Below are 24545 nucleotides of genomic sequence, written 5' to 3'. Positions count from 1 at the left end.
CACACCTCCGCATTCGCAGGTAAAAGCGGTCCGCCGTGACATTCCCGCCACGCTCAGCCGCGGCTGCTCATCTGTTTAATAAGGAGAGCCCGCATCCCACTGTGAGACATGAAAGCCTGCGAATCGCTGCCCACACCTCTGGAACGGGCTCCGTTGGGCTCCGTGCTCATTTGGACCTGCTGAAATGAGGGGAAATTACATTCCTGTTCTGTTCGCTGTCGTGGCTGCTGCCTTTCCTAGGCGATCTGTAGCGCCCCGCGGCGCGCGGTCTCAGAGCGATTACAGCCGCCCTGTACGGGTTTTGCTCCCGTCACTCATCTTTCGCAATCGGATGAAGGTGACGCAATAGCAGCGCTTGTGCGACATTGTCACAGAGCCCACACACACTCTAAACATCTGACGTTGCGGACGGTGGCCTGTTTCTCACCCACGCCGATGCATGCTCGCTGTGGCAGTGCAGGCTGGCTGACCTCATCCCCCCTGCGACAGCCTCTATTCTTGTTTTTTTTTTTGGTGTCCAACAGGGTGGGTGGCAGAATTGTGCTTGAACATACCTGAGGGACAATACCACCCACACACAATGAGGGTTGCAGGTTGCAGATGCAGATGGAAATTAACACATCCGACAAGGGTGACAGAGCCAAGATATAGCACATTTTTACAGGGCACCAGGGATTTACATTTACATTTACATTTATCCATTTTGCAGACGCTTTTATCCAAAGCGACGTACAAAAGTACATATAGTGGGCAGACAGGCACAAGGGCAAGATGTGTACAGGCCATACAATGCAGATAGTGCTGAAGCTGAGATGACAGTGAAAAGATATAGCACATTTTTACAGGGTAACAGGGTTGACAGAGAAAAGGTATAGCACATTTTTACAAGATAACAGGAATGACAGAGCCAAGAAATAGCTCATTTCACTGCATAACAGGAATGACCAAGCCAATACATGGCACTGTTTACAGCATAACAGGAATGACCAAGCCAAGACATGGCATGGCATGTTTTATAGGGTAACGGAGATGACAAAGCCAAAACATAGTACTTTCTTCAGGATAGCGAGGATGAATAGCCACATCAGATCTGCAAGGTAATGGGGACAGAGTAGGATTTTGCTCCTCCCCCGTGTTCCTCCCCAGACTGTCAGAGAGGCCCAGGCACCACTGGGCCCAGCATTATCCTCGGGTCTATTAACCTGATAAACCACGAGATCAAAGCGCAGCGGCAAGCGCGAGCACTCCAGCCACATCAAATGCGGCATTAATCTATCGGCGCATCTCCATAGTCTCTCACCTCCACTCCAAATTGATTTAAAGAGAGACAGAGAGAGTGGAAGAGAGAGAGAGAGACGCCACACGTCACTTCACTTCACTTCTGGAACGAACTTCAAACGGCCAAAGCACTCCAACACAAGAAAGCGGGGGATCCACTTTGAACTCTTAGAATGGACACTGAGAGAAAAGAAATCAAATAAACCATATCTGGGGGGGGGGGCTGGGGTGGGTGGGATAGCAGAAGAAGAGAGCCAGGCTCCACACTTAATCAACACCGAGGCGTCAAGACGCATTTCGCACCGAGTTCCCCGTCCCCACACCGCTTCCGCTCCACGGAACCCGTCAGGCCCGATTACTTGGCCACGGCGGGACGCGGGCGCACTCAATAACCCGAGACGCGGGGGGAGGGCTGCTCCTCCGTGGCGTTTTCCCATCATGCCGAGCGGTTGGAGCCGGGTCCAGGAAGTCAGCGTGTCAGCATGTTCCCCCTCTATCATTTTTTCTCTTTCACTCCCTCTCCCTCTCTCTTCCCCTCTGTCCCCATCTCCTTGTCTTTCTCTCTCTGTCCCTCTCTGTCTCTCTCTCCCTCTTTCATGCCTCTCTCTCTTTCCCACTCTCTTCCTCTCACTCACTCCATCATCCTTGCTTTCCACAGGGCTGCCTCTCCCTCTTGAAAAATTGATTTCTGCACCGTTGGCCTGGGTGAAAACAGCCTTTTTTTTTCCTACTTTCCCCGAACGCATTCAGCTGCTGATCAATTCTTCTCAAACTGTGCAAACATTCATTGACCTTTATTTTATTTTTTTTAAATGTCATTGCCACTTTCACCATTGTGCGGACCATAAATATTTGATTGCACCTGACACCTGTTTGATTTTGTGTCTTCAAGCATACCTCAGGTTGCTCACGAAAACGAATAAAAACTCAAACGCGCCGCAATCTTTAAATATTTATGTTTCATCTCGGCTATCGCTCGGGCCTGACTGCTTGGTGTGTGCTTTGTACTGTATGAAGGACAGCTTGAGCCGAGCGTGAACACTCAGCTGCACTGTCTCCGCGGGCTGCTGCTGCTGAAACACTGCGTTGTGTCACCATTGTCTCAGCGTTGTCTCAGAGTTATCTCCCCATTGTCTTCATATTGTCTCTGTGTTGTCTCCACATCTCACAGAGAACATGATCAAGTACACGGGGAGCCCCGACAGTCTGCGCTCGCGCACGCCCATGATCACGCCAGACCTGGAGAGCGGCGTGAAGGTGTGGCACCTGGTCAAGAACCACGAGCACGGCGACCAGAAGGAGGGCGACCGCGGGAGCAAGATGGTGTCCGAGATCTACCTGACCAGGCTGCTGGCCACCAAGGTGAGGCGCCCGGAGTTACCTCTGATTGGTGGAGTCTTCCCTTTCAGAACAGAGATTATTTTCCTGGACTTCAGATATCAGGCACTATAAATATTAACACACACAAACATACACACACACACACACCCTTAAAGTTGTAATAGGAGCAGGACTAGAATATAAACTGAATATAAGAGGTAGAGTTTGTAAACTAATCTAATGCTCTGAAGTGAAGTTATTGGCACATACAGAAATACAATTTTTAGCTCCTTAGGGATACCAAGGAGGATCCCCTAGGGATTTCCAGTTGTATTTGTTATGTGCATAGAAAATCATTTGGGACTGTTAAAGTACTTTGAGGACTCTATTTCTTGTTTGGACTTCAGAGGTTGCCATTTTTTTTTGCCATGGCATTATTTCTGACACCCTCATCTGAGTGGTTTATAGTGTTCAGGGCTGACTTCTAAACATCCTGTAACCCATCTTGACAGCTGGGGTCAAACCTGTAGCTCTTCAGACAATCTTTTCTGAAAAGGTATCCCATGAGCCCTTGCAGTGTCAAGCTCCTCGACTGCGAGGCTGACTTGCCTGTCCCTGTGACACTGCCAAAGCCAGGCTGCGGAGTGACAAGTACAGAAGAGAGTCTGCGGCTTTGCAGGCAAGGCATGCACAGGGCACCACAGAAGTGTTTCAGGGAAAAAAGGCCGTCTCACCAAAGTGAAAATTGCCATAAAATTAGGCTTGCTTAGCCTGCCGTTTGAGTGTGACCGCCTTCAGAAAATCGCTTCCTTTGGTCTGGATGGAACCGTCACTTTGATCCCCTGCTAATTGCAAATCGCAGACCCACACTCGCTGATGAGTTTTTCCTCTCTCTCTCTTTTTAAATCTGTCACTCTCTCCGCTAGAAACAAGAGGAAAGGTGCGTATAATCTGTAGAGGGTGAACTCATCACAGTTCGAGTTTGATCCACGCTTGACCTCATGAGTTGCGGTTCAGACTTGCGGTTCATATGCAAAACCATTCTCGTTCTGTATTTCCATTAGAATTTATAGAGATTCATAGGATCACATAAACAGAGTCTAGGCAATGCCCTCCACCGGTGCAAACACAAAAATGCCTTCTCTCTATTACCCTGACCGCAAGAAAGCGGGTGTTCCGAGCTCTGAGGAATGGCGTGTAATTAATACATACGCTGACACGCACAGAATATCCCTGTGATTACCCAGTCCGGGACAAGGGCGTCGTGTCATTTCCTCAGACGGATTGTTTTTCTGCGGAATCGCCAGTTTATCCGGTGGCATCTCTCTTCATGAAAAATGATTGCCGTGACAACGCTGTAATTGACTGCATTTGGATCTCACCTCGCCCGATAAATACCCGGGGTCCGCTGCGCGAGATGACGTCCCGAGTATTACGCCCGTCACCGTCACTCTTCCTTCTCCCTCGTCCTGGTTTAAAAACCAAAAAGACGTCCCTCATCCAGAAGATTGACCACATGTATTTACAGGCAGTTTATACCAATTTGGCTGAATTACCAGGTATATTTCCTAGCCAGTTAATGACAGTTTGACTAAATGACTGCACACACACACACACACACACACATATATATGCTGGGCACGGATTATAACATCTAGCTTTTCTGAAGGTGAAAGTCAGGGATTTTTTAAAAAAAAATTCATATAGCTTTTTTTCATATTAACATCTCTTGTGGCTTCAGCCCCCCTGCTGTCGTCGCTACGGAGACAGGGAGCGAGGGAGAAATATGCATTTTCATCTTTACAGGCAGATAAGCTATCAGGACTGTGGGACAGTATAGAATTACCCCTGTGATTGTCAGCTAACAGGATTCAGCTTTTTTTCCAATATGTATTTTTCCTCCGGTAGCCATTTGAGAGGAGTGTGATCGTGTTCACCACTGTTGTACCGTACGCACCTCACGCAGCCGTGCTTGCGGCTCTCAGCATCCTATCGTTTCATTTCTCTCTCTCTCCCTCTCTCTCTCTCTCCCTCTCTCTCTTTTCTTTAACAAGTGGATTAGATTTTTTCTTCCTCTCACCCTGAAACTCGACAGCATTAAATCAAATTACGGTCAATGGCGAAGTGTGGGAGCTAATCCCGCCGCACAAAGCCGCTTAAGAGATTCCGCGCCTGCTCGCCGATTTTATTAAAGTGAACTGTGAAATGTAACTATTTCCCATTAAAATGGGGAGATTCACACCTGAGCTGCCGTTGCCTCTGACAGACGCAACACACACACACGCTGTGGGGCCACACCGTGACACTTTACACTTCACTCCTTGACAGTGTTTGTACTTCTGTGCATTAAGGAAGGAAAAGTACATTAACATAGGGAATGAGGGGCTGAAATGACTCCTCTTTGCTGTATGGGTTTGTTAGCCCATTGTGCTGTGAGAAAAGAAAGCTATGGTGGGATGTGCTGGCATTTTCCCTGATTAGAACAATTTTCTATTGAGGCTTTGGAGATTTAGACATTATTAGGGTCATTTATTTGAATTTACCTAGATTGCTTTTGCTTCAATGCCTTTGGGAAAAAACCTTAGACATGAACGCTGCTGAAATTTCTGCACTCAATGTGTGAAAGGCATGTTTCAGTGTAGTTGTGTGTTTAAACCATGTGTGCTTTGGTGTATGTGTGCATGTGTGAGTGGGTATTTTTGTGTTTCAGCTTGTATGCGTGTGTTTCACTGTGTGTGTGTGTGTGTGTGTGTATGTTTCAGTGTGTGTGTATCTGCATGTTTCTGTGTGTGTGTACGTGTGTGTTTCAGTGTGTGTATTTGTGTGTTTAGGTGTGTGTGTGTGTGTGTGTGTGTTTGGGTGTGTGTGTGTGTATGTTTCAGTGTGTGTGTATGTGTGTGTTTTGGTGTGTGTGTGTTTCTGTGTGTGTGTATGTTTCTGTGTGTGTGTGTGTGTGTGTCTGTGCGCGCACGTGTGTGTGTGTGTGTGTGTTTCGGTGTGTCTTTTTTGTGTATGCGTTTCAGTGCAGGTGTGTAAACCCTGTGGGTTTCAGTGTGCCCTGTTTGTGTGTGACCTGCCTGCCCGTGTCTCCCTCCCGCAGGGCACGCTGCAGAAGTTTGTGGACGACCTGTTCGAGACCATCTTCAGCACGGCGCACCGCGGCAGCGCCCTGCCCCTCGCCATCAAGTACATGTTCGACTTCCTGGACGAGCAGGCGGACAAGCACGGCATCCATGACCCGCACGTCCGCCACACGTGGAAGAGCAACTGGTGAGAGTGTGCCCCCGCCCCCCCCACCCTGCCGGTGCTGTCTGTGCCCTCAGTCCAGAAGCTTCCCGGGGACAGACCCTCTCCCCCCGCCAGCAGCATGCCCAGGCTTTCATTAGTCCTCACACTTCTACCCCCAGTTCCTTCCATTCATTTTAAGGACTTCTGCACAGAGATGTTTGCTTGCGTGTGTGTGTGTGAGTGTGTGCGTGTGTGTGTGTATTATATAAGACTGTGTGTGCTGGAGCACAGAGCCTAAGGCGGTCTGGCCGAGTTACAGTGGTGTTGCAGGCTTCAGTCCTGCAGGCGTGCAGTCATGTGGGGGGGGGGGGGGGGGGGGGGGGGGGGGGGGGGCGGGGGTGGGGTGGTGGGCGACGGATGGCATTCAGGCTCCTGCGTAATTACACCTCCCCGACCCACACACACCCCTCCGCTCTGACGCCCCCCCTCTGCCACCGAGCAGGACGAGTGACAGACAGGGACACGCTAATAAGCGCGTCACTCCCTAATCAAGCCCCGCGGCTCCTCAGCCCCCGTTGTCTCCCGCTTTTGTTTGGCCGTGGCAGGGCCGGCTCCGCCTTTGTCAGCATCAGAGGCCCATTGTCCTCCGGGCCGAGCTTGCCGCGCGCCTCTGACGGCCGAGCTGGGCGCGCAATGCACCTCTGAACGGCACAGGTGAATGCGAGCGCTGAGCCGTGAGCAATTGTCACACGCGGGGACAGAGAGAAAGAGAGAGAGGGAGAGAGACACGGCTCATCTCAGCACCACACGAACAAGAGAGGGACCTTCTCATTACAGCGAAATTAGACGGAGGTTGGCTGGACCTGCAGAGGGAAGGAACCCGGGGGTTGGCGGTAATTGGAGGATATGGCGGCACCGGATCACGACCGCCGCGGACGCGGGCGCTGGGAAAAGTGAAACGAATTTTGCTTTGTGTTATTAGCGTCTTCAAAAGCTAGCATCAGCACGGGGTCATACTGGCAGATCAAACCGGTGGGTATGTGTTGGCTGTGCAATTATTAGTGGGGCCTCCAGGACCCCGGTAAATGATAACAGGCCCCCCCCCCCCCCAAAACCCAGAGGTCTGCTCCGTCCACCTGGGCGCCCCCACCAGAGGGAAAATTGCGGTCATTTACACCCCCCGCCCCCGTTCCATTCATCAGGGGGAAAATGAGTATGTCCGTCAGTGTATTTATGAGCACAGCATTTACAGATGGAGATGGGGGTGAGTGAGCAGTCAAGCCTATAATGGAGAGCTCAGGAAGTCCTCCGTCTCACCGTGTGCATGTGAGTGATAGACTGTGTGTTTGTGTATGTGTATTATAGACCATATGCATATGTGTGTGAGATTGACTATGTGTTTGTGTCTGTATGTATCATAGGCTGTGTGTGTGTTTGTGTGTGTGTGTGTGTGTAACACAGTGACAATGTCCGTTCCCACCCTGGCACTGGTAGCATAAAGCTTGGTGTACAGTTTCCTCAGCTCAACGCATGCATAGAAGGATATCCAATTCCCACTCACCGAGCCCTGACATCGCCCAGCAAACTATGGCAGCTGTCTCCGTGGCGACGAAGGGGGAAGAGGTGGAGAACCGTCTCCAAATTAATTTTAGGCTGATTAATTTAAACCCTTGTTCCCTTTGGGAAGGGGTGGAGGCGGGGTTAAATGAACGAGTTCATTAGAGAGGGGGCAGGCAAACGAGACTCGGGGTGTGTGTGTGTGCACGCGTGAGGCTGCATGCTAATCCTTCATTAGCCTCTCCCCTCCGCCAGCGAGCCATCATCGCTCATCGGTCTCGTCGCCCCGCTGAAGCGCAACATGGCCACCCAGGCCACATGAGAGCCCCCGCGTGGTGGCGTGGGGAGGGAGGGGGAGGGGGAGGGGGAGGAGGGGGCGGAGGGGTTGGCGGGTGTTTACTTTGCTTTATGGACCTAATTCTTCTCTGCGCCAGTGTCATTACGCCGTCCGCAGGCGCGTTAAGTGTTTTCTGAGAGCGTGGCAGGTCGCGTTAATGGACGCGCTCTCATAAGCGGGTGATGTTAAGTAGCCATTTATCACCATGCGCGTGTGCCGCAGAACGCCGGGCACCCGGCTCCGCTGTAACGCAGCCCTCTCTCCTGTCCCGCAGGCGCTTTTCTCTGCATGTTCTGGCGAGCGTATTCGAAACGGAGCAGAGAATATTCCAAAGCCCGCCCCTTTATTGTGTGAGGTCACAAAGGCCAAGGCCCAGTGCATTATAAAAGCCTTATGTCGCACAGGTCATTAACTGCAGACAGGTACGACATCACACAGTCGACAGTGCTCGCATGGCTGTTGTGTACTCATCCTGTCTACCCTGGCGAGATTATCCATCCTGCGATTCTTCAGAAGAATAGAGGAATAATTTACCTCTACGCCAATAGGAGGGGAGGACTGTAACAGCTGGCTTACCCCTTAAATCCGAGCACGTTTTTTTTTTTTATTTTCCAGTTCTTTTCTTGTGCGCATTCTCAGAAGATCAAAGCAGGGATTATCAGCAAAGTTTAGCCCCTGTCGTCAGGGAAACGTTAATGTCCCAAGATGCTTTGGTCTCGGGCTGCCTGTGTTCACCGGACTTCAGAGAGGCAGGAGACAGTGGCAGCCATAGATATAAAACGACTAGACTGGCTCCATACAGTGACTACTGTTTGAAATCAATTTAGTGAACTTCATATCTATCTGAAGAAAGTGTGCGTCCTCAAAGCAAGAAGAGAACACAAGCACAGGCATGGTTAGCCGCATTTGATTCAGAGGCCTTTTAAAAGTCAAATGCAGTGCTGTATTTGTGATTATGTCGTCGCTGCGGGTTTCTCAAAAACATTAGGAAGCCATTCAGATCATCTGGGCACCATACTGAAAAAAGCAGTGTAATGCATATTAGATTAGAGCACTGAAAGTGATATCATAACTCCGTTTCAGTGGAGGCAGCTGTGACTCACTGACATCGTCACCCCCCCGACGCACAAATTTCCTCTTAAAAGCTGCTCTTCTGTCATTATGACCATTACAGTCCACCTCTGCTGCTAATAGGGTGAGGTCATCGTTAGTAAGCATTCGCGGGAGCAACGCAGGGGCGTTCAAGTTAGAGTCAGCGACTGACGTAAGGCCATGAAGGCATGGCTCCCATCGCATTTGGAACAGTGTGTGAAACGCATGCCGGTAAAAATGCATGCGTACTTGAAAACACTTCTTCGGTTCACATTTACTTCTCTTACATTCACTTTGACGATCTTCGACTGAATTTAATTTGCTCCTTGTTAAAATGAACTAGAACAGACGATTTCGGTGCATTTTGTAGCCACCGAGCGGCAGAGTTTAAGCGGCATTAGTGGAGAATAACCGTCACAGCGGTCTGACTTGGGCACTCACGGCGAAGGTTTAGCGAGCGCTTAAATCCGTGCAGCCCGCTCATCGGGGATAAAACAAAGCGGTAAACTTTAACGCCTTCTCCACCGCGGTAAATCTCATCCCTGCCTTTGTGGGTTGAGTCGGAGTTACCCTGCTGCGGCCTTTAAGCATGCTGCACTGTGAGAATGCATGAATAAGGGTGTTGCGTGTGCACACCTGCGTGTGTGCCCAGAACAGAACTTCAGCGTGTGCAATGTTAGTAAGGGGTGAAGACATGTAAGAACGGAAACCATGGATGAACATCTCTTTTGAACATTGTATTTTTTTTCAATGCCTCTGCGTTAAAAATCATCGTTGATCAACAAAAAAAACAATCATGTAATTTTTTTTTGTAATTACCCAAAAATTGAAAACCCACTTTAATGCAAATGAAAAATTCTGCAGTCCTGCACAGTTAATGATCAAATTACATATGAACAAATGACTACATCCAATTTTATAGCAAGCACATGGTGGATGATGGACAGACAGACACTGGATGGATCACTTTGGCCTCAAAAGTCTATACTGGGTCCTCACAAAGCTTCAAACATACTGCACCCTCATGAAGGGAAATCAGGCCACAGCCCAAATCATAGTGCACCTTAATGACACTCTATGGCCCTAATCAAACAGAGGTTTCTAGAAGAGAATGAAGGAAATGAGCCAGGAAGACAAATGCCAGCCTCCCCCCCACCCACCCCCACCCCCTGGACAAAATTCGATTCCACCCTCACACGGATTGCGTGTGAGGCCCACTTTGAGAGACGTTCAGGTGATGCCCTCCCTCCGACCTCCGCGCTTCAGTGCCCTGGGATCTCCCTCCATCTCGACGCCCCCTCATCTCCCAGCCCCCTGACGAGAGACCCCGTGGCTCCCCTTGGCGAGCCAGCATCTCCCACGAGCAATGAGTGTCATAGCAAACGCAGAGGCTTCAAACATCAGAGCTACCGCCCACTAACACGACCAAAGACATATGTCATCAACCCCTTGCCCCTTTCGGCCCTCCGGCTCAACCTTCCCTGCGCAGGTGTCTGGATGAGTCTCTCCTGCCGTTTTGTGTGAACCTGTATAGCGTCTGGCGGTCTCATTTCCTCTGTGCACCGTGCACTCATACAAGGTTTTAATTGTCATTCGATGGACCGGCCAAGGTTAAACTCACCCACGCACTGACGCTTACCAGTGAGATTGCGGTTGTGAAAAAAAAATATATGATGCTTTCGTTATAAATGAAAGCGTAAGACACTCAGAGGCATTAACCTGAAGTGGGCTTGGTGCTCAGCAATGTTAAGGACACGTTTTAACTATCTTAAAGGTATGGGCGAGAAATACTTCCACTGAGACCCGGTCAGAGCCCTGTGATCAATTCCAAACCTTGCACAAAAAGGACGTAAATACCAGATTGCATCTGGTGTTTCAGTACAGCTCTGTAAAACACACAATTACAGCCATGCCAGATCCGTGATATTCAATTAAGTGGGTTAACATTTAGATTCATTCCATTCTTGTCCCTTAAAGGAATATGGGGAATGAAGCAGGCCTGGTGCCTTTTAAAGGCCACAGCAGAACATCTGTTGGGCTGTTCAGGAACACACTGTGAAAGAACAGGCAGAGTCCGGTACCGCTCTCCCTGGGAGGCCGGCCCCTGTTTTGAGAGTGGGTGTGAAAGATGCCACTGGGCCGAAGGGAAAAGGACTGGGCAGTCTGAAGCCCCTGGGATGAGGTTTCCCCACTTTCAGCTCACGCAATGTATGCCGAGGGGAGCCAAACTAATTCCCTCCAAATCTCCCTTGTCCTAATAACAATGGAGAGATCCCAGGCCCACGCATATGCACGCGCTCACTGCTAAGCAAGTCTTAATTAAGACAATGGCGCTGCTGGTATGTGATCTGCAGAGCTTAAGGCCCAATCTGTGCATGTGCGTGCATGAGTGTGTGAGTGCGCACTCTACATCCTGCAAGAGTTGATGTCTGAGGATTGGCCAGCAGCTGTCCTTCCTTGTCCTTCCTTCCTTCCTTCCCATCTAGGAAGTGATGTATGTTTACCGCTTACAGTATTCAGAAGACATGGAACCAGATGATAAAGATCAGAGACTGTCCTTCTGTGTGACTCGGTGTTCACAACAGACACAAGCGCTCTGGCTGTGTCGGCTCTCAGTGTAGACTAGTAAAACTGCACTAATCTGAGTGTGTGCATTATCAGTGTAGATGAGTGTCGTAAGTATCTCTGTAAATCAGTAAACCTGCGATACTCAGTTACAAGTATTAGATACTATTACAAGTATCATTGTAGATTTATAAACCTGTGTTACTCTGGGCAAGATAAGTATCAGTGTAGATTAGTAAACCTGCGCTGCTCTGGGTGTGTCATCCCATAGTTTGGGCTTTATCGGGTGACGCGATCTCCTCTTGGCAGCCATTGTTACAGAGATGAATTAGAACAGTGGCTCTGTAATGGCTTTCCACCCCGTCCAATGGGTGAAGGAGCTTCCCACCATTAAAAACAAGATGAGCTCCGACCCCACGTGCCAACCAGACCCCAGCATGGCCTCCGCTGACCAACTTTGATGTGGGCGGGACATGCCAGGCGCCCCGCGACATAGAATCACCCCATTTCCCGCCCCGTTCCACCCCCGGCGCTCTACCAGGAACAGCCTTCATTTTAATATCTTTGTTCCGGTCTGGCACACCCTCGGTGTCATTGTGGTAAGCCCACGGACAAACACACATTCGTTTTTTTCTTTGTCTGGCCCCCTGGAAGTGCCACTATTCGCCCCAGCCCGACGTGCCAGATTGCCAACAATCACGGCTCTGCAGCAGCAGTGGTTATATCCTTTTGATCCCTGCGCTAATCCCTGATGATTCCCTCAGATTAATTTGAGGCCATAATACTGGAGGTCCCCCCCCCCACAAATCCTCTTTTGTGTAGCTGTCACAGATGAGTGACGTTGGGCAGGGGACAGGTCCCAAAATGATTGCATTTGCACGCATTTTTTTTTTCTCCTCCTTTGATGTTCGAAGAGCGGTCAATCGGTCGAGCTGACTGCAGCATCTCGCATCTCCTCCTGTTTTTTTCTTCTTCTTTGGAGTTATTAGCCTAAAGGAGGATGCTCAGTCATGGGTACCCCGGGAACGGTCACACACCAGCCGCGGGGGCGTCTGGCTACAGCCGGCATCGTCGTAGCACCGCCACACAAGAGCACGCCCACTTCACGGGCTGTGCTTTCACCGGTGAATAAGTGAGCGAGCTTCGGAAGCTGTGTGTTTAGCTCGCCGGGCAGCCACACGAGCGGCGTAAACATCAAAGCCGAGGGGGGGGCCACCGGCGGCAACAGCCGAGTTCCCTGCGGCGGTTTATTTCTCACACGTGTGCAACCGTCCCTGTTTCGGGTGGACGGCTTTATCGAGCCGAACCGGCTCCTGATACAGCACATTAACAGCAACATCAGTGTCCTCCCCTCCCTCGGTGACAGTCATTAGGGCAGGCTGAGGCCTCTCCAACCACGTAATAGCCGGAGTCGTGATGGCAACAGCGCACTGAGCTGAACCAGTCAGTCCCCCCGTTCTGCTGTGGTTAGTAGTTGGCTCAGTTCAGCCAGCAGTGGACGGGACACAGCATCTTACTGAGCTCATTTAGCCTCGTTCTCCCACTGCTAATTATCCCTCAGTAACACGCTGCCTGCGCATTCATTTCAGTGCTGGGTGTTTTACCCGCAGCTTTACCTCTGTAACTTTGCCTGTCTGTGTAATTAAAAAACTCTAGTATGTTCTAGCATGTTCTGGGCTACACACAGTGAGATGTTAACCATGATTCTTTGTGCTACTCAGAGAGAGAAGTTATTTACAGTTCTCTGGACTACATTCAATGAGATGGTGTCCCTGATTCTATATGGCACAGTCAGTGAGATGGTATTCCTGGTTCTTTGTGTTGCAGTCAGAGAGGATGTTAAGTCTGGTTCCCTGCACCCTTGTAGCAGTGAGAGGTTGACTGCAGGTCTCTGTTCTTTCCGCAGCCTACCTCTGAGGTTCTGGGTGAATGTGATAAAGAACCCGCAGTTCGTCTTCGACATCCACAAGAGCAGCATCACAGACGCCTGCCTGTCGGTGGTGGCCCAGACCTTCATGGATTCCTGCTCCACCTCCGAGCATCGGCTGGGCAAGGACTCCCCCTCCAACAAGCTGCTCTATGCCAAGGACATCCCCAGCTACAAAAGCTGGGTGGAGAGGTGGGTGTGATGGCTGATGTGTGTGTGTGTGTGTGTGTGTGTGTGTGTGTGTTCGCACGTGTGTTCGCTCAGGAGCATTCTGACCCCTCTGGTCTCCGTAAGATCCAAGAACATTTGTTAGATCTGTAGCTGCAAGAGCTAGGAGGAGAGGGTTCAGGTATGCAACACTGGCATATATTGCCTCTCGAAGTGTTTTAGTGAACCCAGCCTTGTTCTAAACCAAATGCAATTCACAGGGAGTTAAGTAATACAGCACTTTGTTTGTGCTCGGTTACCCCTCAAATGATACTTATTCCCATTTAAACTGAGGATTTAGAAATGTGGTGTAGAAATGCAATCAATACAAGCTGACAAAGTGCGCTTAGATGGATGAGAAGGAGACAGTTGCTCACTAACAGGTTCTGCTGTTTCCTAGAGAAGCAGGTTCTCACAGGTTCCACTGTTGCCCAAAGATGCAGGTTCATACATGTTCTGCTGTTCCGAGGTAAACGGGCCGTCCATTAGGGCCCTCCAAGAGCAGCTAAATACTCTTATGGAAACATGTGATAGAGGGACACGAAAGGGGTAATGGTGTCACTTCCTGGGAAAGGCTCCAAAAAGAACGACCTATGAGGCGAGGGAGTCAGGGAGCGGGGCTTGTGACCAGGAGGCCGTAGGTTCGAACGTCCCCACAGGGCAAAGCTGCCGTGTGTTTGAACAAGGTGTTATATCAGCCGTCTTCAGCGCGAAAATGTGTAAGAAATGCATGCTGCATAAGCCATCTGCATTAGGGCAACCACTAAATACTTAATGCGATGTAAAACGGCAAAAAGAAGGCCAGAGGGTCCCGGCACTGACAAATGAACAGTTGAACCGAGAGGTCTCTCCCCTCACAAACTGCACAAAATATTCCTCTTCCTCCCCGGCCCCCCTTGGCTTTCATTACCAGCAGTAATAAAACAGATAGCTGCTGCCTCTCTGCCTCTGTAAGGAGGCGGCGGGCCGGTGATCTATGGGCCAGGGGTGCGTTTAGTGAAGCAAACAGGAGCTCTGGGGGGGCCTGGCGAGCTCCGCGCAGTTTTTAATGTAGCGAGCGCACCCGCCACTTTATGAGAACGCCGCGCGGCGATGTTGGTAATTTGTTAAAATGAGAGTTTTATTAAATTTATTTGGCGCATCGCTGAATAAAATATGAGGCCTCCAGAGCAGTTAAAAAGCATTTATTCCCTGGCAGCTAAAGGAACCACAGCATCTGCCTAAGGTCAGGGGGGTACGCTTCGCTTGTGCGCGGAGAGCCGGGTAACTCAACGCCCCTCTGTTTATCTGTCATGATCTATACATTTGCAGGGAGAGGCAGTTTCTTTCTGGGGTGTTTGCGTACAGGGGCGGTGTTGATTTAAAGGAGTTGAATGTGGATGCACATTACTTCAGTCACAATCACTTTGTGAGCCTTAACAGGAAACAGCAGAAACCACTTCTTTGTGGTTTGGGATACACAGAGCAGTGAGGTCCAGATGAGACCCCTGTCTGTTGAGGTCTCTGACCTGCTGCTCATTCCACCAGCAATGGACCTGAAAAGTGGAAGAATAATCTGGGAGTTTTGTCTTAATTAAGGATGTCTTAGAAAATCTCATTTCATTGGGAGGCAACCACAAGAGTCATAATCTGTTTGTCTTCCCTCAGCAATGCCATCATAAGTGTGTTCTCTGAAGAGATCATGACCATAGAGAACATGAACATTTACAAAACAGTGCTTCCCAGTATGTTCTAGGGCTTTTCAAAACACACTTGTTTGTCACAAGATGTGGAGTATTAATAACAGGGCTATACTTGATGTGGATTGTTAATAACAGGGTTAAACTTGATGCAGATTGTTATTAAAAGAGTTAAACTAGATTGATTGTGAGTTGTTTATAAGAGGGTTGTTGATGATATGAAGTATTAATAAAAGGGGTATACTTACAGATCTTTGAAGGATGGATATTATTAATAACAGGTTTGTAAATGCTGTGTAGTATTAATAACATGTTTGTAAAGAATGTAGTATTAATAACAGGTTTGTTAATGCTGTGTAGTATTAATAACAGGTCTGTAAATGCTATGTAGTGTTAATAACAGGTTTGTGAAGAATATAGTGTTAATAACAGGTTTGTAAAGGATATAGTATTAATAACAGGTTTGTAAATGCTGTGTAATACTAATGACGGGGCTGTAAAGGATGTGTAGTATTAATAACAGGTCTGTGAATGCTGTGGAGTATTAATAACAGGTCTGTAAATGGTATGGGCTATTAATAACTCACTTGTGAGATGGTGTGTTAATAACAGGCCTGTCCTTGAGTTACTCGGCACGTCTCTCTGCCATCTCATATGTTGACCTCCAGCTACAGAGTGAATTGTTTATGTGTCAGATGGCATTATGAGCCGTCTCAGCTGACCAATCCTGGCAGCCACATTAAATTCTGCCTGTGATAAGATTCTAATCGCAGCGTTCCGCACTGTGCGTTCCGTACTCGGCGTTCCTCCCTCTTCCATCACCCGGACAGAGGAGTCTGGCAGGACTGAATCCACCGCTGAAGCAACAGGGATCTTATGAATATGTTTGAATTTGGTGATATTTAACAGATGCTTGCTTTTTTGCAGAGTGTGCCTTGAATTCAGATGAAAATGACGAAGGTAGCCAAAATATTGTAGAAATGAGTCCCTGTGACACGGCTGTGGCGGCTAAGCTCTCTGCCTGTGTTTAAAGTTGATTTGTCCATCAGTGGCTCCTCATAGATGATGTATAGTGGCGGTGTCCTGCTCCTAGTGGTCACTATAGTGAATGCAGGGCAGCTCTGGCCAGCAAGGCTTTGGAGAAGCCAGCTTTATTGGCATGACAAGCTGGTTCTCGTATTGCCAAAGCAAGAACAAAAACAGAGCTTACACAAGTTCAGCAAAAGATAGAGTAACATGACATGAACTGTGTGTGTGTGTGTCTGTGTGTCTGTGTGTGTGTGTGTGTGTCTGTGTGTGTGTGTGTGTGTGTGTGTGTGTGTGTGCACTGTCTCCCTCTCTCTCCCCTTCCTTCTCTCTCCTTTTGCCTCTCCCTCTCCTCCTGTCCCTCTCTTCCCCTGCCCCCATTCCCCCCCTCCTTCCCTGTCTCTCTGTCTGCCTCTCCCTCTCTCCCTGTCTTTCTCCCCCTCTCCATCCCTCCCTCCCTCCCTCTCTCTTTCTCTCCCTCTCTTCCTCTCTCTCCCCCTTCTCAGCAATGTGGCGGGGGGTGCTGTAAATTAAACTGTCACACGCCTTCACGGGTTTTCAAACTCGCCCGCCAGCCCGCACACTGTCACCCCAATCTCCACCCCGCACCTGGGAGCCCGCGCCTCCCTCCCAGCGTCGCCGCGGCGACAGCTCGGTGACAGCCAACAAAACGGCGCTGACACAACAACACGCGCCCTCCCGCGCAGAGCGCAGCCCGCACCTCTGCCTCTGCCTCCAGCCTGCCCCACACACCAAAATAAACCAGCCACGCGGCCCACGGGCTCGGCACCACCCCCGCAACATTCCTGTAAAGTTGTGGCAATGTAGCGGGAGCGTTATGTACGGACGGGCAGGGTGATGGGAGGAACTGAGCTGTGATTAAGCCGTTCTGTCTGCGTAACGTGCTGTGGCAGAGGGGCTGGAGGAGCTGGGAAACAGGCAGAGAGGAGCTGGATCTAGGGGAGGGCAGGGAGGAGGAGACAGAGGAAGAAAGTGCGCCCGCGCTTGGGGAGTGGGGAGCCCTCGGATTGGCGTGAACGGGAGACGGCGGGCGTTTGGCGGAGCTGCGGCTTTGCAACGGCGCGTAAGGGAAACAGGCGTTCCCACAGGCACAAGCCCACACACCCGCAAGGGAGCAGGTTCATGTCGCAACTAATCAGCGCCAATGGTTTCGCTTTACTGCAGGCCTCTTCACGGCAGGGGTCTCATCCGGGGTAGCCAGCTTCAGGTACAGCCATTCCACGCAAATTTAATGCAGCGCCCTGCAAACGGCAATCTGCATCCAGTGTCTCCCCAACCCACAATGCTTTGCAGCACAGCAGCACCACTCTCTGTCCCTACCTCCAGATACAGGCTTTCATGGGAACAGCGGCCAGGGCTCTGGACCCCAACTCCTAGGCAGGATGCTACAGCTGCACCCTGGAGCTCGGCACCTCCCCTGAACTGCTTCAGTAAACACCCGATCGTGTAAATAGGGGACAGGAGGTTTAACTTGGAGTGGAAATTGAATGTCAGCCTGGATGAGGACGGCCGTTATTTGTTGGCAAATATAATTCTTTGGTCCCAGAGGGACCATCTTGGTAATCTGTGAAATAAACTGTGTGGAGAAACTCCTTATGTCCCCGTTGGTCAACTGTCACTGCCCTAATCACTGTCACAACAGCCCTCAGGGGAAAAGGCATTCACACAAGGCTCCAGTAGGCTATGATAATGACTATATTGCAGCGACTGTAGTTTACATTATTGTCGTTTAGCAGACGCTCTTATCCATAGCAAATTACAATTTTATCCATTTATACAGCTGCATATTTACTGAGGCAATTGGGGGTTAAGTACCTTGCCCAAGGGTACAACAGTAGTGTGGAATGGGGAACCAGCAACCTTGTCAGATATGAGCCCTGCTCCTTGCCACTACACCACACTAACTGTGGTGTTACCGTTATGGACATTATGATGGCCGTTTCTGTTTCTCTGAAACACTTCCTTTGGTGACACAAAACTACAGAAATGCTGTTTCCTGCCTTCTAAAGGAGCGCTGTGCTGGAAGTTGCTCTGGATAAGAGCGTCTGCTAATTGAGTGTAATGCAATGTAATGTGAAAGAGCCATTCCATGTTGCTCTGCCTTTGGGTGCGAGAACATCTGAATGCACACCGCTGGGCACTCCCGCCTTTATCACTAGTGCCGGCTGCCAAGCGGCTGCTTGTAAAATCTGTGCCCGCGGTCGGTTTTAGGAGCCCGCCGAGAGCGCAGGGGGCGCGTAGGGGCAGGTGAGCCGCAGGTGAGCCGAAGCGATTCGCACGCCACTCGGGTGCCACAGTTCATTTGGCTTCTCATTTGATCAGCGGAACATTCCGGGACTTCAAACAGCAGTTACACTCGGCTGTATCCGTAGGGGTGTAGGGAAAGTGGTGACAAGAGTTCAGTTCAAGTCCGCTGAACTCAGATGTGTTTTCTTTTTCTTTATGTTAAAAAGTATATTTGTGTCACATGGTCACTAGTCAAAGATCCTTATAGGCAGCTAAAGCTCAGTACAATCAATAGCAGGAGATGCTTTCTCAGTTGGTGGTATTTATGTAGTCTACTAATTCCATATCTATGGTAACTGAGGTTCTGCCCACCCACATTAACTGAGGAGTCAGTACATACTTCACCAGGGCAACCACGCATGCTCCCATGTGAATTGAAACCTGTCCCTTCCTGTTAAATCCAGAGGGGGGTTGATCTGGACTTCATTGGCACTGCCCCATTCCAAAGCAGAGATTCAAACGCGATGGCGGCGCTCTGATCACCTGTGTGATGTATGGATGACCTGGACCATAGACCGTAGACCATGGCCTGGACCACGTGCTCCAAAGAGCTTGCTGTATAGTCTGTGTGAGCAATGACTGCCCCCCCAGACCTCTCTAGCCCCTCCCGAAATCTTCCCAAAAGCCATCAGCAGGTGCAAGGAGGCCCTCGAACGCAAAGCTCCTTGTCCCCCCCTGACAGCCCACGATGCACCAGGGGCGCCTGCCTGCCCGCCCGTCAGTCACCCGGGTTAACTCGTCTGGGCCGTCCACTCACTAATTGTGTAACACACAAGCTATTATCAAGCGTGATTCGGGGTGTTCAGAAGGTGTCAAGTGGCGGGCATTAAAAATGTAAATGATTGAGTTTAATTAACGAGCTGACAGGGGCGGCGCAGCTGCAGGTGACAGTGACTGATTGCCTCCCCTCCTCCAGCGCTCTTTTGTCTGGTCGTCAGTGCGGACCCGCCTGAAGCCCAGAGCCGAGGGAGGAGGCACAGCCCCCCCCCCCCCCCCCCCCCCCCCCCCGCCCCCCCAAGTGTCCTTTAGAGTTTTCAGCTCCATTTCAGCCCTCTTCACAAGGGCGTGGGGCATAGTATGAGCCATCGCCACTCGCCACTGTTCTCCAGAGCCACACGGTCTAACCAAGGCACTTAATGATGGTGGAAGGGGGGCTGGAATGGTGGAAGGGGGGCGGGGAGGGGAGGGGGGGTTGGGGTGCACAGAGGGGGATCTGTCACTCCTGATACAAATCGTGCAAAACCGCAAGAGGCACCCACCCCCCCTCCTCCCTGTAAGAAAAAGACATCTGACACTTAATAACCCGGAAAGGAGCTGATTGTTGAATTGAACAAACTGGGGAAAGGAGTCATTTTCGCAGCTTCCCCTGCCATGTTTGTCCCTGTGGCTTCTGATGCTATTGTGCATGCATGGATGTAGAGGACGCGTCTGTGAGTTCGGTGGCGCTGGAAATCCTGTTAGAGTCGGAGCGGGGCGCAGTCAGGGCCGTGTCACTTTTAACTGGATTTTGGGCTCCGCTGTCAGAACTTGAACATTTTTTGGAGTGCTGTGTGAAATAGCACGGCTCTCGCTGAAGGACACCTTGGGCCGATTCCCAATCACAAACGCCCACGCACTCTCCTTACCTTACCTGCCTTGGTTTCAGACTGCATTAAGTGTGTATCTGTGTGTATGTGTGTGTGTGTATGTGTGTTTGTGTTTGTATACATTCATTCATTTTTTCTTGGGATAAATGTCCTTAGCTAGCCGCTACAGATATATACTGTAGTCCTTGACTTTGTATATATGATTTGTAGAGAACTGAAAACAAAAAAAAGTCAGGTGCATGACACACGGTGAGTGTGTACCTTGTGGTAGTATGTATATGTTTGTATGTTTGTGTGTGTGTGTTTGTGTGTGTGTATGTGCATGTCTCATCATGAGCGCGTGCATGTTTCTCATCCTGCAGGTACTACTCGGACATCAGCAGGATGCCGGCCATCAGTGACCAGGACATGAACGCCTACCTGGCGGAGCAGTCCCGCATGCACATGCACGAGTTCAACAGCATGAGCTCCCTCAGCGAGATCTACTCCTACGTGGGCAAATACAGCGAGGAGGTAGGGTGCCCTGCAAACGCTGACACAACCTCTGTGAAACGCTGCTCTCCCCCCTGCTGTCAGTTCACAGGGACAGCTCCATTACAATAGTCAAGGTCCATATAAACTAAACACAAGTAGTCAAATGGCCACCATGTCAGAGCACACTTTTCAAGGACATGTAGTTTCTTTCAGATTTGTGTACTGGAGACAGCGGGCAGGAACCACCTTGCAGTAAGCAATGATTATTGTAACATCATTCTGACCAGACAGAATATGAAAAAAAATCACTGTCAACTTGCTCTTTATCAACTTTAATTGATATGTAAAATGGTATAGCATTATTACTTAGAATTATCTAATGAAAAAGTCATTCATTTTAATGCATCATGTATGGTAATGCACAAAAGCAAGTGTATCATGGCTATTTACATATTTTACATATTTTAAAGCCGGAATGTGTCATATGTAAAAATATGGCAATTACTGGCACTTTAACGCGTACCATTTATGCATACTATTATATACGGAGAGAGTGTGTGTGTGATTATATCAAATATGCATAAAAATAACATGATGGCATCAGAGTGAGCAGTAAGTTCCCCAGATCTGAAGCGGTTTGATTATGTTTCCTATTATTAAATACTCATGCCGCACTCGTGAAATTCATTTACATTCCAATGCACGAAAGGGCAAGCAGGAGTCACGGAAGTTTTTTAATTCGCCTGATGATCTACGCGGGGCCTTTTTAGGATTAACGCGCTCGGTGACTGACAGTCTGGGGGACAAATTATTCAGGCCGTCATGTGCCATGCACACATGTAATATCCACAGGATAATGGGAAAGGTAAGGGTTAGAGACTGTGCGTGCCGGCAACCTTCTAAGAACAACATGCACACGTACCATGGGATCTGCTGGCTACAAGGAGTTTAAATTATCACTGTCAATCAAGGGGCCTGCCAAAAATAGAACTTTATTTACATTTTTGTTTTCATCAGGATGTACATGTTAGCGCTGTACATGGACGCACTTGTGATCTTCAAAGGGTTTTTTGCGCACTCTTCACTGTCACATCAATTGCAGATCTGGGTATTCCTCTGTTAAAAAGCTTTCCTCCTGTGATCTTTACAAATGGTCACAGGATCATGAGGTTAGGTGCATGTGATGCTAATGGAATGATGTTACTGAACGCAATATAAATGGTGGAGAGCTACAGGCAAAAAGGTATAAACCATGCAGAGCAATGACCATGGTGAATAATCTATGAATATATCTTATCATTCAAACTATAGCAATTAACGTGTGGTCAGCACTCAGAACAGACAGACAATTTTCAGTTCAACTACTTATAGTTAGTTGGTACACAGCTGCACATTTCTTGTCAGGTCTTCTCTCAGACAGCTGACACTTGTTTCAAATATGAAGTGCCAGTCCCATTGAAAGCGTAATGTGATAACCTTGCTGTAACATAACAGAAACTAATGAAGGTAATGACTGGATATCCTGGTGTCTCCTTTCCTCCTGTTCCGGCAGATTGTCAGTGCGTTGGAGCAGGACGACATCGCCAGGAAACAGAGACTGGCCTTCAAGCTGGAGCAGGTGGTCGCCTTCATGAGCCTTGAGAGCTGAGGACCGCGTTTCCCAGAGTGCACTGGGAGATATCAGAAACCGAGCCGTGCCTGAGCGAAGACCTGTCCCTCATCTATCTCAACATCTATGTTTCAAAACAAAAAAAAAAAAGAAAAAAAAAAAGGTTCTCTTTTTTTTCCGGCTGCAAGTGTTCAAATCACATTAGCTGTGCTGTGCTGGCGAGCTGGGGGGAGGGGAGGGTTGGTGGGGGGGCGTGGGGAAGCTCACCATATTGGTGACTCCCAAAACCCCTGGGGTGAAAAAAACAGAACATTTTATCATTATGTTGCCTTGAAAACACCGCTGATAACAAAGTCTCTGACACAACAAAGTTTGGTGTCCATTTGTTCCAACTTTTTCAATAGCATAGAAGTGAACCTACTTTAGGGTCAAGTCAATTTTAGTACATTTAATGTGACAAAACAGCAACAGAGGTGGAAATACTATATATATATATATAAATATATATATTGACTGTTGACCAAACCAAGACAGAAAGAAAAGTTATGTGAGTTTATGCTGCATTTACAGCTAAGAGCTATTCAAACAACGTATCTCCAAGTCCTGAAGGAACAGCAAAAGTGAGCACAGATGAATGTTTTCCACCTGTGTCTCAGTCATGTTAATAATATTCAATGTGTTTGAAAGACTTTGCTGGGTGTTGGGTGGGGGAGGGGGTGGGAACCTTAGAGCTTCTTCTTTTTTTCTTTTGGAACCAGTATCTTGATTGCACAGCATAGAATAAGTCTTTAGTGGCATCCTCCTTATCAGTATACTCCAAAAAAAGCTACTCTGCTCATGTTTCGTACACAGCTTCTGTGCATCAGAAAAAAATGAAATTTTATTGTTAGTAGCAAGGGGGGGAAAGGGGAAGGTAGAACATTTTAGAAGAAGCACACTTCCAACCTGATGACAGTGACCTCAGTGACCTTGCTGGTTTTCCTCCACGCCACGCACGCCACTGCAGACCGTTTTGGGTTTTTTTTTCTCCAATGCGCCACAGAGATGATCGGCAACAGGTGACGCCGTCTGAAAACCACCATGTGGATGTTGGGACTCTTATTCTGGAATGTCAGGACCGGCAATGGTTACGAAAGCTGGGGGAAAAAAATTGGGGTAAAAGTGACTGCGGGAGAAAGAGAGAGACAAATTTAAGTCAGTGTGAATGTAGGCCCGTTTCCTGGTTTTATCAAAGCTGACGACAGGCCTCGTTCGGTGGAACTTTTGGAAACACAACAGACTTTGGTCAGCAAAAAAACCAAAACCCAGTCTGCTTTTTAAAACCGAAATCTGAAACGAATGCATCCTAAACATGAGACACAAAAAAAGGAGCCAGAACTGAAAGCTGACGAGAATTAGCAAAAACGGAGTGCAAAAACCATGATGGATTTCTGACCTCGGTGTGCGTAGGTACAGGAGGTATTTCTTCCTTTCCACGATTTTCCACGATTTCCCGCCAAACACTGTAGAGAACCACAGAGAATTTTCTGGAAACGAGACTCTGTTGGGGACGCTGCCTTCACCGAGGCCCGCGTCGACCTCTGAGCCGCAAAAAAAGCAAAAAAAAAAAAAGTACCTAAAAAAGACAAATAGCAGCAGTGAGAAAATCTACCAGATGCTGATATTGTCCGAAAGAGAAGATAGAACTCCCCTCCTTTCTTTGACCTTTGACCTTTCTTTTGCCTTGACAAACGTGCCCGATGTGGTGATGTGAATGTTTGGAGACCTCCCCAGGCCTGTCCTGGGTCCCTACTGGCTTTTTAAGCGCATGTATTTAATTAAAAAAAAGGAACATAGAGAAAAAAAACAGTCTTGCGATGATGTGGATGTGTCCTTTTCTTTATTTTGCTTGGAAGCATCAGACAGAAAAGTGGATTGTCATGTTAAATTATAATAATTCAAACTTAAGGTGGAACCTTTATCCAGTCGGCCTATTCAACCATCATTGCCATGTTATGTGAAAGTGTTAGACGCTAATATAAAAGTGGTACCTTTAAACAAATATATTATATACCCTTGCATGTTAACCTATCTGGATGTTATGAAATGGAACTGCCTTGCAAACAAAAATATTTAATGACACTAGAAGCATTCATTTAAAAAAAAAAAGTTGGGGGAATTGGAGATTCAAGACCAAGCTGTCTGATTGGGCTTATCTTGGATACGATGGATTGAGATCATAGCATTCTTTTAGTAGCTCACCAGCAGACGCTGTCTTGCCTTTGTGGTAGATTGTCTTTCTGTGATTAGACGCTACCATAGCATCTACTGGATTTAAAGTCGGTTACAATCCTCACCTTAGACTAGCGTGGAA

At 48.7% G+C, this 24545-nt stretch overlaps 1 protein-coding gene across 1 annotated transcript in view; it reads left to right on the top strand.

Moving 5' to 3' along the window:
• Positions 1-22712, top strand: part of LOC118770086 (plexin-A4) — a 266079-nt gene extending 243367 nt beyond the window's left edge. Inside the window, exons 28-32 of the mRNA XM_036517508.1 lie at positions 2450-2640; positions 5699-5868; positions 13284-13496; positions 20472-20622; positions 22136-22712. Coding sequence (XP_036373401.1) covers positions 2450-2640; positions 5699-5868; positions 13284-13496; positions 20472-20622; positions 22136-22231 — 821 coding nt within the window. The 3' untranslated portion in view covers positions 22232-22712. The remainder of the gene's footprint in view (positions 1-2449; positions 2641-5698; positions 5869-13283; positions 13497-20471; positions 20623-22135) is intronic.
• Positions 22713-24545: the final 1833 nt, after the last annotated feature.

Source organism: Megalops cyprinoides, chromosome 23 (genome assembly GCF_013368585.1).
Source record: "Megalops cyprinoides isolate fMegCyp1 chromosome 23, fMegCyp1.pri, whole genome shotgun sequence".
Lineage (NCBI taxonomy): Eukaryota > Metazoa > Chordata > Actinopteri > Elopiformes > Megalopidae > Megalops > Megalops cyprinoides.
Note: the sequence above shows the minus strand (reverse complement) of the source record. Positions and strands in the feature narration are given on the sequence as shown.